This window comes from Mixophyes fleayi, chromosome 8 (genome assembly GCF_038048845.1).
Source record: "Mixophyes fleayi isolate aMixFle1 chromosome 8, aMixFle1.hap1, whole genome shotgun sequence".
NCBI lineage: Eukaryota > Metazoa > Chordata > Amphibia > Anura > Limnodynastidae > Mixophyes > Mixophyes fleayi.
The window spans coordinates 55,264,251-55,278,375 of NC_134409.1; the positions used below are offsets into that span (position 1 = coordinate 55,264,251).

General features: G+C 36.1%; 1 protein-coding gene across 4 annotated transcripts in view; it reads left to right on the forward strand.

Moving 5' to 3' along the window:
- LHX9 (LIM homeobox 9) overlaps positions 1–12,589 on the forward strand; it is a 36,968-nt gene extending 24,379 nt beyond the window's left edge. For 3 of the 4 annotated variants that reach the window (XM_075182593.1, XM_075182592.1, XM_075182594.1), the window contains 2 exons: positions 3,106–3,302; positions 11,440–12,589. In XM_075182593.1, coding sequence (XP_075038694.1) covers positions 3,106–3,302; positions 11,440–11,496 — 254 coding nt within the window. In that variant the 3' untranslated portion in view covers positions 11,497–12,589. Of the gene's footprint in view, positions 1–3,105; positions 3,303–4,295; positions 5,463–11,439 lie in introns of those variants that run through there. The other variant, XM_075182595.1, reaches the window with a different exon arrangement.
- Positions 12,590–14,125: the final 1,536 nt, after the last annotated feature.

The window sequence follows — 14,125 nt, forward strand, 5'->3', positions numbered from 1 at the left end:
ACCCTTGTAGTTTTTTTTTTGCAAGTTTTTTTCTTTTGCAGGATTATTTATTCTCATTAAGAGCCATGCCTATGGGGCCCCCTTGCCCGTGGGGCCCCCGGGCAGCTGCCCATCGTGCCCAATGGAGAAGATGGCCCTGAAAAGAGGGTGTGTTCATGCTGTACAAGGCGAGATACATTTGGAGCATGCTATGTCACTCGGGCATGTCCAGTGATTCAGATGTGTTGGGCACCCTCCCCTGAAAGCATCCCTTCAATGTCTCACACACCTGCTGCTGGTATACACAGCATTAAGGGGCATCACTTAGTGGAACACACAGTATCTCCCAATAGGAGGTATACACAAACACATGCACATACAGTGGTCATGTTCCTTATAGTTCTGTGGAGAAAATCACTCCGCTTAGTGTTTTTAAAGGGATTTTTCAGTCCAAGGAGCAGTATAACATTTAAGTCAGTAATTAACCATTATTTTGAATTGGCTTATGATGTTTAAAACTCAATATACAAACAGGGCAGCATCGTGATAGCACTCACATGTTTTATATTTATAACAGAACATAAAATCTAATATAACCTGACATAAGAAATCAGTCAGGACCCTCAGACCCCCATTTGCCAAACAAATGCCTGCATATACCGCTAGATCTCCCACTTGTCAAAAAATGCCCACAAAAGCCACTCTGACCTCTCACTTGCTCCAAAATTCCCCAACATGCCCACATAAAACTAAGATGTCCCACTTACATTTGTCACTAAGCCCAGAACCCGCTGAGATAGGAGGGAGACCACGCGAATGCAGTGCAGTGCGCTCCCTCCTACTTGTCTGATTATATGCACTGTGTGATATCCCTGCATTGTGCAGTGGAGCTCGCATGATGCAGAAGCTAACTCTCCATTATGTTCAGTCTTATTGACATAAGTCAAAATGGGGCAGCGTAGAGCTTGGTGGGGAAGTGTGTGTGTGGGGGGGGGGGGGCTACTAATAGACCGTAACAACAGCTTTCCTTAAAGGAAATGTCATCCTGAAATAAATATTTAAAATCACTGTCACCTGCTAGCAGAATGGCAGAGGTCCATTGTTTAGGACAATGCTTCCCAACCTTTTTTTACACTAGGAACCCCCTACAGATTCCCCCCCCCCTGGGAACCCCCCAAATGTTTTGTAGCGCTCCACCACAAACACACTCTCGTTTTAGTTGCTCTTGATGCCCAATATATGTAAAACCAATTTTGACGTAATCATTGCCATATTTTATTTTCTTGCATTTTGAGAGATTATCTTTTTGTTAGTCATAAAGATGTTTTGGAGGGGAGGTGGCGATTCAGCACATGGCTGATCAGTCAAAAGTTGATGCTGCTGCATTTTGTGTCAAGGCCAATATTTTTACTTCCCTTGTTTAACCAGTGATTCATTGTCCATTCTAGCCTCAAAGAGGGGATTAGCTCTCTTGGTTTATATTTGTTATTTACTAGGTAGGAACATACTTGCCAACTCCCGGATTTCCAGGAGAGGGGGCGTGACTGGAGGTTGGGAAGGGGCGGGACGAGGCCAATCACGTCATTTGGCCCCGCCCCCGTGACCCTGTCGCGGGGGCGGGCCCAAAATGACGCGATTGTCTTCGCCCCGCCCCCTCCCGCCCTCCAAAATGGCGTGAATCACCGAGATGAAGCGATTCTCGGTGAAACCTGGGATGCGGGAGAAATGCCAGCTCGCCCGGGAGCCCGGGAGACTGACCCGAATTTCGGGAGTCTCCCGGACTTTCCGGGAGAGTTGGAAAGTATGGGTAGGAAACATGGTTTTATTTTTGTTCAAAAGTGTGCCTTTCACTGATTAGTGAAAGTATGTACTTCAAGAGGAGGCAGTGATCTGCAGTCCTCTAACCAAGGGGAGCTTAAGAAATGAGTGGTCTTGCGTGTACCATTAGTTCTTGGGCCTCCCACCCCTGAACAAATGCCAAATAAAGGCGCACGCATATACAAGCTAAACAAAAAGCTATCTAGCCCACTGAAATTGCTGCAAAGAAGAATAGACTACAATATTACTATAGTAATATTTCATATCTTCAGATACTGTAGAACATACATGCCAACTTTCAAAACTTTTCCCCCGGGAGATCCGCCCCGACTATAAAATGCCAAAATTCACGGTATTGAATAGCGGGGGTGGGGCTTAACAACACTATTAAGCCCCGCTATTCAATGCCATGAATTCCGGGAGAGTAGGCAAGTATGCTGTGGAACTACAAATTCCTTACTAGCTACAATAAATCTGTGGCAAGCTGCAGCGCTCCATATAGTGACAGGCCATTCTGATCATTCTACCTCCTCCCTTCCTGGCTCCCTGGCTGCACTTGATATGTCACCGGCCAGGAGACACATCACAAGTAGATCCATCCACCTGACAATAAGATCAGTAGTGCAGCCATTACTGATATTTTCATTTTTTTTTTTTTTAGAACCCCCAGGGAACGCTTCAAGTACCCCATGGGTTCCAGAACATCTAGTTTGGAATCACTGGTTTAAGACATTTGGGAAATACTTCCTCTATAGAGGTGGCAGATGAATTTTGAGTTTCAATGCTGCCCACACATGCTTTGTCATGAGTAGTAATTGTACGGTTGAGATATATATCTATATATCTATATCTATATCTATATCTATATCTATATCTCCTTTACAGATAAATACCAAAAGAAAAGCGTTTTTATAATATGGAGATCTATTTACATCAGTGTTTTACATGTTGTAGCTTCTTTAAACATTTTTATCAGTAGATAATTACTTAATTAGGTCTGCTGTTATGTTTCTTGGTTTCTTGTGATAAAACAGAAAGTGGAGCAAAGAAGCACAGCAGGTGTTTCTAAATTTGCTAAAACCTTAAATACTGGCAGAGATGTGGAACTTTTATATGAATGCCCTAAATAATTTACCGTTTAGGACAGATTAAACTTGTCTTTATGTGGTGGTGTTTTACTGTGTTTTTCAGACAAAGATCAGATATGCAACTTCATTTTGAAGTGTCACAAAACACAAATAAGCCAATAAATGTCTAATTGTGGGGAGCACAACAAAATTCTCGTAAATCGCCTGCTTTTCTTTCCAGGTTGCAATGAGAATGACACAGATTTGGACAGAGACCAATCATACCCTCAATCTCAAAAATCGAAACGTATGCGTACCTCCTTTAAACATCACCAGCTCCGCACTATGAAGTCGTATTTTGCCATAAACCACAATCCAGATGCAAAGGATTTGAAACAACTGGCTCAGAAAACAGGATTAACCAAAAGGGTCCTTCAGGTGAGCTGCTATTTCTTCCTTTTGTAAATACCAGTATAATACCTTATATACATTTCCCCTTTTTACTAAGACTTTTACCTGCTGAATGTGTCAGGACTAAAGTTAGCCTGCTGACTGCTTTTGCAAGGAAAAGTCCTTATGTACATATGTGTATAGTAATATAAGGTCTGTCACTGAAATAGTTTTTTTTTTTTTTGGAAGGCAGACCTAGGAGGCAATTTCACAAGGGAGTGTAGCTCAATAAAAAACACTGATCTATACCTGAGAAGCAAATTTACATAACAAAAGACAGTCTCATGCAATAACAAGTTCTTTTCAATTATTTTCATTAACAAACCTATTAGCTAAATCAGGCCCGTCCAACCTGCGGCCCTCCAGGTGTTGTGAAACTACAAGCCCCAGCATGCTTTGCAGGTAGACAACCAGTTGATAGCTGGAAGGGCATGCTGGGACTTGTAGTTTCACAACATCTGGAGGGCCGCAGGTTGGATAGGCCTGAGCTAAATGATAGATTTACTTATACATTGCTGTCTCATTCACATGGCTGCAGTTTCACCCATTGTATCACAATTTATTGGGATTTCTGTCTCACTTGCTAGGCAAATATTAATTTTATTCCTTCACTGACCTCTATTTTCACTCATGACAACATAATTCCACTCACTAAAGACAGGTTGGTGATCTAATGCAATGGAATCAACCTTGTTCATCTGTAGCCAAATTTCATGTATTGTATAGCAATTATATTCATTACACACACAGAAACTAATCAAATTCCTAAATTAGAAATATAGGCTTATTTGCCCTGAGTGCAATAGAAATGGTCCCTTTCAGTTTGAGTGTGAGTTTTGGCTGTGGAAAGGTTGCCTCTTGTAGATATCATTTAGAGTAAGGTAAAAGTCTTTTAAGAAGTAACTAAAAAGCACACCCAGTTAGAAATCTGGGAAAGAAAGAAATAATCGGTAAAAGGAATGCCCTGGGATTGGTTTGCAGGTTTGGTTTCAAAACGCACGGGCGAAATTCAGAAGGAACCTTTTACGGCAGGAGAATGGGGGAGGCGATAAGGTTGAAGGTTCCTCTCTCAGCGCTCCAGCATCCGCGGACAGTGCTGCACTAACACCAACCGGTGCTGCATCCACATTATCAGACCTCACCAGCCCCTCCCTCAATATCGGGGGATCCGTTACCCCAAATATGGACACACATGAGTCTGGAAGCCCTTCTCAAACTACCCTCACCAATCTTTTTTAGCACCTAGTAAGACTCTTCTCCTGCTGTCTCTTCTTCTTTTTTTCCATTGCAATACTGTGCATTTTTTTTACCCTCTTTTTGAGAAATACCTACAGAACGTTATAGAAGATAAAGGATGCACTCAGCAGTCACTCAGTGAATTAATCACCACATAAAAGCATTTGTTGTGTGCTTTCTTTGTTGCCTGAACATGCATAATCATCACAGGGGCACGTGGATGAATGCTTTGTAGGGCAAAGATATGCAGGACACAGGCAACTTTTCATATATTTTATTGTGCGCTATATTGTCAATGATTCATCCATGAAATATATCTGTCTTAATTCCGTGCTGGAGCCTGGTGCAGTAATGTAATCACACTCTGTAGAGGTTATCTGACACTATCCTCTTATCCCCTGCACTTATCTCACTGTGATCTTCACTGATCCACATTGGTTGCATCACTATGGCTGCCCACTTGTTGCTGTCTTTTCGCTTATTTTATGTTAAGAATTCAATTAATTTGGAGCAGTCTGACTAATTAAATACAAATTCCAGTATTTAAGAAACTTCTTGGGTTTCATCTGGACTGAAAGTTCCTAACAATATTTGATGTCATTTTAATATATTGCCTCCAATGGAAATACATGCCCGTCCTCTGTTTTCTTCTTCTTGTCAGCCTGTACTGATCTGACTGTCAGTGTCTCCAGTGTCCTCCTAAATGCAGAATTGCCATCTTCTCTCTCTGCTGTTCTGCCTCTTGACAACCAACCAGTAGGCAATGAACACACTCAGAGAAGTTAAGGAAACACAAACTGTTGTTCGTTTTATTTTTCAGTCACAATCAATAAAACTGAGGTAAGATTCAAATGCACGCATCCTTATAAGTGCCTCTAAGAAATTATATTCTACTTATTTCCATAACCTTGAAAAAAATGCAAAAAAAGTTTGTAGGTGCATACAATAAAATTACAGTATTTCCATTTGACACAGCAATATCTTCAAGATGACATTTACAAAGTGTTCAGTGTATTAAAACAGAAAATGTTGTGAATGTTCACTACTCTGAGACTCTCAGCAGATTTCAGCATTTTGAAGTTACAATATATTTTGTGCTCCACATTACTTTACAATTCCCTTTGTGGAACAAACACTGCATCCTTGTGTCTGACTCTAAATCGGGCCCTATGAGAACTGGTATAGTATTTTGAACAGTAGCCTGGAAAAAATAATTGGCTAAAAGCTGGATAGTTATATCAATAAACACACAAAAATGTGTTATCTGCTATCAAGTTTCCTGTAAGATCTGTCACACAGACAATAAGAAATATAAAATATAATCCACGTTGATAAATTATTCTTTACTGCATTAATGGAGGCAGGATCAGGTTACTGTGCCAGAGATGAACAAATACATTCTGGGCATGAGTTATTAAGGAGAGCAAAGCATAAAAAAGGAGTAACTTTGCACCTGGGCAAAGCCATGTTGCATTGGAGGGGGAGGTAATCTTAAAAAGTGGGGAGAGATTTATAGTTGGAGTAGGGCATGTCCTAGATCAACTTTTAAATTTCAAAAACAGCCAGTATTTAGCTTATGTGCAAAATAATAAATTAATTTGCAACCCATGCATTGTAACATGGTTTGTAGCCGGGAGCATTTTACTTTTTTTTTTCTTCTTCTTTTTTTTTTTTTCTTCTTTTTTTTTGCCCCTTTCCTTAATGACTCAGGCTTTATGTGAGCACATTTTACACAAGTGCTGTGTCTTAAGCCTTACCTGGAGATGTAGGGGGTCCAAGGATCTTGTTAGTTGTACGAAGCAACAGCAAAGGTTTAGAGACAACACGAATGCTGTTTCCAACCCCCCCAGCCCAACAGTGCTACATCCACACAGATATATTAAATCAAGTCCAACAAGATAAGCAGTGAAGAAACACATTGGACCCAGAGTGGTGGTAAGCAGTGAATTATCGTGGTCCTATTTGTTATTTGTCATTCTATTGCTCCAGTGGCTTCAAGAAGTCAACAGGGTTCAAGCTGGTATTCACAGATTGAAGCCTCCAAGTTGGTGTGGCTAGGAAGAAAGTAAAGTGCATAGCATACACTGATGAAACTAAGCCAGTATAACATATTGCAATAATTTGACATATGGATAAGAGACATAGCTTCACGCATCAGTATGATTCCAGTTTTGTCCTCTGGCTTTGAGCGCATGACAGTACACTGCCCTCCACTATTCCATGCATTATCCCCAGTATGGGAAGGTGACTTTATACCACTTTTGGAGTGCCATTTTTTTTTTTTTTTTTACATTTTGCCATTTAATATCTATGTGTGGGTCTGGCACTGGCTTCTTTGAGAATGGGAAGGTTGTAAACTTGGTGATTTCTTTTGTATCTAAGTTGCTGATTTTTAATGGACCACTGAACCCAACATGGAAATTGCGGTGTATGAAAGATCCACTAGCAGCATTCAAAAATATATACATAAAAATTCTAGGAAGAATCTAGGAAGATGCGTGTCCAAAAAGTGATATATCCCATAGCAACCAGATTTCAACATTTTTCTAGCGCACTTTGGAAAATAAAAGCAAATGTTTATTGCTAAGGGCGCCACTTTTTTTCTTTGCAAACGTTTTTATAAATCTCGCAGCCCCAGTATGGGAACATTTCTCCATATATTTGTGAATGTTACAAGTGAAATATATTTTTTGGAACAACTTACAATTTTTTTGTCTAGTTGTCTTTTAATAAATCAAAGTCAGGAATAGAGAACACCCCAAAACACCACAGAATTCAATAATATCAATTTTTTTTTTTTTTTTATAATAAATTTAGTTTGACAACCTGTGTGCACTGCACTTCCTGTGTTAATTTTATATTGCATTCAAGCCAATTTGTGTTTTAGAAATTCAGTCATTCTAATGCCAAAAGTACTTTAACTTGGTATTGGAAAAATAATAATTTTAATAACATCAATCTGCTGTACCCCATTTTTTTTATTTTATTATTTATTTATTTTTCTTTTTAAAATTGCTGCTTGTCAAATGTAATGTAATTGTTACTTTTTACTCCAATAGTGCTATGTGTTGATATTTTTCTTTTTACTAATTTATCAGATTTTGGAGAAAAAAAAAACACATTTCTGAATATTTAAAAACAACTATAAAGTTGATATTTTATTAAAAAAAATACATATTTAATTGTAAGAAACAATCATGATTGTACATATCCAGAATATTGCTTTGAAATTATGTTTTAGTATCTATTTTTTCAGGTTAGATGGAAATAAGCAAAATATGATTTGTGAGAAAAATGTTTTGTGAAAAGTGGGCTTTTTTTCATTGATTTTCTTTAAATTTATTCAATCAGATTGTACCAGACAAACATTAAGTATTTCTAATATATAATATTTTTGTTACTTTTGTATAAAATGTCATGTGCAAATGGTCATATATTAATGTTTCCATATTGGATGTGGGTTAAGATAAAAAAAAAAAAAATCTCCTGTTATTTTTATTGTATCTTGTGAATTAATTACAATTATAATTTGAAAGCACCATGTCAATAAACATTTGAAGTTAACAGTGATTGTTTTCAAAAGCATAATGAACGTTTGGTTGGATATTTTTTTATTGAAACTATGAAAGTAAAGACAGGTCACATTTCAATATGACACAAAAACACTTTCTCATTCATAAAATTTTAATTTCAGGATATTCTTGCAAAAGTGTCCAAGACACCAGAGAAGTACAAAAAAAAGCAGATATTCACTAGATTGCTGCTATTTTCTGAGCTAAATAAACAAATCTCTATACAGGATGATAATCTGACAATCTTGTACATCACACTATAGTTTTTCTTTTACAAATGGTGCTATATACAAATCCTATTTCATCCAGGATGCAATAAAAAATATGTAGAGATTTCAACATAAAAAGTATAGTGTACATTTGAAGCAAGGAGATCCATAGGCCTAATGAATCCATTGCCATTATCTAACATTCTGAATTTAAGGCAAATGCCTTTGACATTGGTGAATGTTATTTTTTTATTCATTAAATGATTGTGTACCATTCTCTTAATCCATGTGTTGCTTGACACAAGCGTTTGCACATTAAATTAGTGTTTTATGTTAAGGGGTTAAGACAAAAATCCTATAAATTAACATGCTGCACTATATAATAATGCTGAAATATGTTTTCCCATTGTAAAACGCAAATCGTTTTGAATCATTGCTGAAACTCAATGTTGGACAAGAGGCTGAACATCATATTGAGAATAATGATGTGAGGTGGCCATTTGAAATTTGTAGTATGATTGCTGTACATTGTGTATTTTCAATAATTAGGATAGCGCCAAGTTGTTTTCATGGAAATCTTTATTCACGTTTCTAATTTTTACTTAATATATGGTAACATACTGAGGGATATGGTGTTTTGTGAATCCCTATGCTCAGGCATGTTAACTCTACTGCAATACTTCAGCCCTCCCATAGTGCCAATATAGGTTCTATAAATTTTTTCAGTATTGTACCATGTCATCATTTTGGTCAGTGCGGTATTTCTGCATTGGATGAATCGCACTAACATTGTTATTTTCATACTATGAAACCCTTCCTTTATAATGAATTGGCATATAAACCAAAGCCACTAAAATTATATATATATATATATATAATATATATATAATATTATATATTTTCACTTCCCCATTATTTAAGGTAGGAATCCACACTTTTTAACAATGATTACGTGTATATTAGGAGGCTTATTAAAATGTAATTAATATGGCTCAGGGTTCTTGCAATGATAGGGTTATGAAAACGTATATAACTAATATATGTTAATTAGGCTGTTGTTTCCCAAATAAGGAAAGGTACTGTTAGATTCGTGATACAAAGCTTAAAAAAACCCCAAATGTTTTGAGTATCAAATTGTAATTAATATTTATACACTGCTATTTTAAAGTAACATTTAAACAATAAATATGATTGGCCATATCCAATACTATTTAATTTAATGAATGCCAATGCACAGTTGATGATTTGTAGACTAGTGAAACAATGAAATTGATATTTTACATGATTTCCCTTGCCTAGATTACCTAATTAGACTGTTTGTTTCAATTGCTTTATGACCTCTGTGCATTAAGAACATTACAAATGAAAGATGGCTGCCTCCACATGATATATCATCAATGTATTGATAAAGTTCTGTACGTAAATATTCGTTTTTCTTCAGGCTACATATTCCACCCAGTCTGTATATCCTGCCTTTATAAAGATGAATTAAACTCCTTTTTTGGGGGGTTGAATCTCAGTTTTAGAAGTGCCTTACTGTACTTTCAAGTACTTTGTGAAAATCAGGATAAATTTGTGTAGTTTGTTAAACTAACTGTTTGAATTCCTTTTTGACAATTCAATAGTTTTGTACGGTTAATTCTTATTTCTGAATAAAAAAAAGTATAAAGTCAAGATTTTCAATGATCTGTTACAAGAGAGAGGTGATATTCAAAGCAACGGGTCAGTTGGATAAAGATTGAATGACCTTATATATACACATCTTCTTCATGTTTCAGTACAGTTTGTGGTAGAGAACAAATGTCCATGTTTTATTTTTTGTTTATTGAAAAATACATTGTATAGAATTCCCTTTGAATATTTATGGACCAAACCTTTGTGAAATCTGATTAAATTTGTGTGAATAAACTATTTGCATTCAGTGGACTTTTATTTATATTTTGTTTTGCAATCTGCTCTTTCAGAACATTTCTTAAAACAGCCAAAGGTAATAAGAACTGCTAATAATTTATATTTTCACAATGTTTGTTTCTGGTTTATACAACAGACACCTTTAGTGTCATGTTTTATCTTTTGCGTTTATAATCTGTTGACATGCTTAATATTGGAGGGTACAGGGTATCATGTAATTTAAAATGTGCCTCAAATTGATGTCTGCAAATGTTGCATGAGGTTTTGTGATCAGTTAACTGTTTGAGAGATAAAAAAGAAATGTGAATGCTTTTATTAAGCTAATGCTAGATAATTGCAGCTATTGGATCAATGTGTGGGAAAAGGAGCTCGCACAATAGCAGTTAGGCACAACTTCAAAACAAATATTTAGAATGAAAGAAGATCGATCAATGACATTTGGTGAAGGCTACGCAAAGAGTTTGATGCACATTGTGATTTTTAAGTTAAACATAAACACATTTGTTACAGGAAATGTCGTCATATTGATACATTTTAACCCATATGCAGAATACACATCCCTTTCTTTTCAGATGAACTAAACCCAAAAAATAAAGAATAAATTGTACATAATTTAAAAAAGTGTGACTTGTTCTATCTCCTCTTACTTTTAAATGCTAGAACAGCTCTGTTAAATCAGACAATTATTCAGAAGTTGCTTACTGCATGCTGCCATATTTCTCTGAAAGTCTGTTGAAGATAAGTCACTGACTAGGCACAATAAAAATGCTATCCTGTTTGCAGCAGTGTATGCGACCACCAACTTTCTTCCCCATCTTTTCCATGTTTATTTATGGCACTGAAAATTGTTCAGGTAAAAATTTAATTTTATTATTTGCATAACATATTTTCTTTCATCTCAATAAATACAGCAGGAAACCACCCACTTTGAGAGAAATAATCATGGCAGCTCCCAGTCAGCAAACACTGATTTAAGTCTGTATATATTTTTTTCACTTTTATATATGAACAAAATCCTCTAAATAAAAAAACAAAAAAAAACCATAGGTACATTCTTTTTTGGGTTTAGTTACATTATTAGAAACAGGGGAGTGAATTTTACTAAGACAAATAATTAAATAATTAAAAAAAATTGCTTACCCCGTTAGTGCCAGGTTGCTCTGTAGTTTAATACATTTTTGCTATGATTTTTTTCAGGGAGAACAATGTTCGGGGTTTAACAGCCATACAACCCGGCGTTTGAAAATTCCCTAAAGTATTTAAAGAAGGGGAAAAGTTTGATCGGAAAACCTACTGCAGTGAAGACAAAGACAAAATTAGCCAAAAATTAAAAAAAAAACAACAAACAATACATATATATATAAAACAAAAACATTTGTCATTTTTTGAATGTTGAGAATTGTTTATTTTTTTCCTTCTTTTACCATATGTATAATTGGCTGATAACGATTATAATGTCCTGCCTTACACTAGACAGGGAAGGCATAACACTTATTAATTTATCAGTTTAATTTTCAAGATTTATAGATTTATCTAGAACAGCATAAAATATGTATATACACAATGGAGCAACCTGGCATTAATAAATCCTATAAAGTTTTGAATGCAAAGTTTATTAATGGTTTGCCTGAATTAAAGCACAATAAAATTGTTGACATAAATGTAAAAAAAACACTTTATAACATGCTTGCAAAAATGTATTCTGAAAAAATGTGAATTATCCACAATATCTGTTTGTTAATTTTGTCTTTATTATTTTTCTTTTAAGGGTCAGTCCCATGTAGCAATATAAATAAATATATATATTTTATTGCAAGAAAACATAATCAATGGACAATTTAATAGTAAACTCTTTACATTGCAACTTAAGCATCTTAATTGTCAAAAATAAATGCATTAAAGGAACATTATTTTAATGAAGAAAAAAAATACTGGGGCTAAGAGAATCAATGATGTGGTTAATTAATACTTAAAATATACACAAAGCATATGTTTAAGATAACCATTGGTATATACTTGTAAATTAGTTTATTAAAGGAAGATCTATTGATTAAATCTTAGGAATGGATATGATTATTTAACACTTATTACAAAATTTTCAATTTTAAAATATCAACATACACCTAGTAGACAACAACAATTTTTTTTTTTAGATTTGTTTTCTTCAGTCAGCCTTTAGAAAACCAAATAGCATTTCAATAGGCAATTTTAAAGCACACTACATGGGATGGCTCTATATAACGGACAAGTCTGCATGAAGTTTTAATACACTTGTTCTCTATTTGTGTGAATAACTTTCCTTGATGTTTGCTGTAAAATAAAGGAGATTTTCCATGAATAAGTTCAATGCCGATTCACTGCTGAATTAGTATGTATTAAAATGCATGACAACACATCAATTCCATTTAAGCGAGTACCAAGGTGTAATTGCACTGCATACTAATATTTTTGGAGTAATGCTGTATACCTTTTATTAAATTATACATATGATGCCATGCATTCTTTTATGCACTATATATAGGTACATAGGACAGCACGGTAGCTTAGTGGTTAACACTTCTACCTCACAGCACTGGGGTCTTGAGTTCAATTCCAGACCATAGCTTTATCTGTGTGGAGTTTGTATATTCTTCTGGTTTGTGTGGGTTTCTAAAACACTCCAAAAACATACTGGTAGGTGAATTGGCTGCTAACAAATTGACCGTAGTCTGTGTGTGTGTGTTGGGGTCGGGGAATTTAGATTGTAAGCTCCAAAGGGGGCAGGGACTGATGTGACTGACAGATATTCTCTCTGCACCTTGCTGTGAAATTGGTGGCGTTCTATAACAGACTGGTATTGTATTATGTATGAAATAGAACATGGTCTGATTAGAAGGACTTAAGTGGAAAAATTAAACTGATCAGCAATGGAGAAAAATGGTACATACGAAAATGTATACATAAGATTACACAATCCCTTGAACTTTTTTTAATACTGTTTTTACCCAACATGATTGCAATCATAACAATAATGAAATAATAAGCTCAATTTATAAATTGTTTTTCATATATACATATGTGTTACAAATCAAGACTTACAAACTGCTTTCTTTTTGCTAATATACCCCCTCCTGGTGGCTAGTATAGAACACAAACCCCATTCCTGGTGACTAGTACATAATATATTCACCTTTCCTGGTAACCAGTATAAATCACATACCCCTTGTTGGTTTGCTTGTGTGTTCTACAGAACTTCCAGTTTCTAATGAACATAGCAGAGATACACTTTACAATTGTTTTCCAATGTACAGATGGCAGCAGTGGCGCACACAGGGGGGGTTTCTGAGTCTCCAGAAACCCCCCCATCGCTAACTTAGTGCCCACCATATCGGCACTGTCCTATACAGCAGCCGCGGCGCTGTCAAAGAAGCAGCCGCGAACGCTTCTTTGACAGCGCCGCGGCTGCTGTATAGGACAGCGCTGCCTGAACGGAGCTGCTGCACATGCGCGGGCGCAGCTCTCTCTCATGTTTTTTTTTTTGGGTCGGGGGGGGGGAACCCCCCCTGACAATCCTGCGTGCGCCCTCGCGCAGGTATATCATGTAGATCCACTTCTTGGTGGCTGCTGTACATTACAGTCCACTTCCTAGTGACTGTTAAACAGCAATGACGCTTTCCTGATGGATAGTGTATAATACAGAGTCCTTTCTCTGTCCCTGCTGTACATTAGAATCTGTCATTCTTTTGGTTAGAGTACAATGCCCTGTTTATAATAATTTATAATACAAAACATACGTACAATGGTGGCTAATATAGAATGCAGAGCTCACACAATACGCACCCTCTTTCTGAAGATTAGTGTACAAAGATAACCCATTTCTCTGGTGACTAGTATATAATGCAGA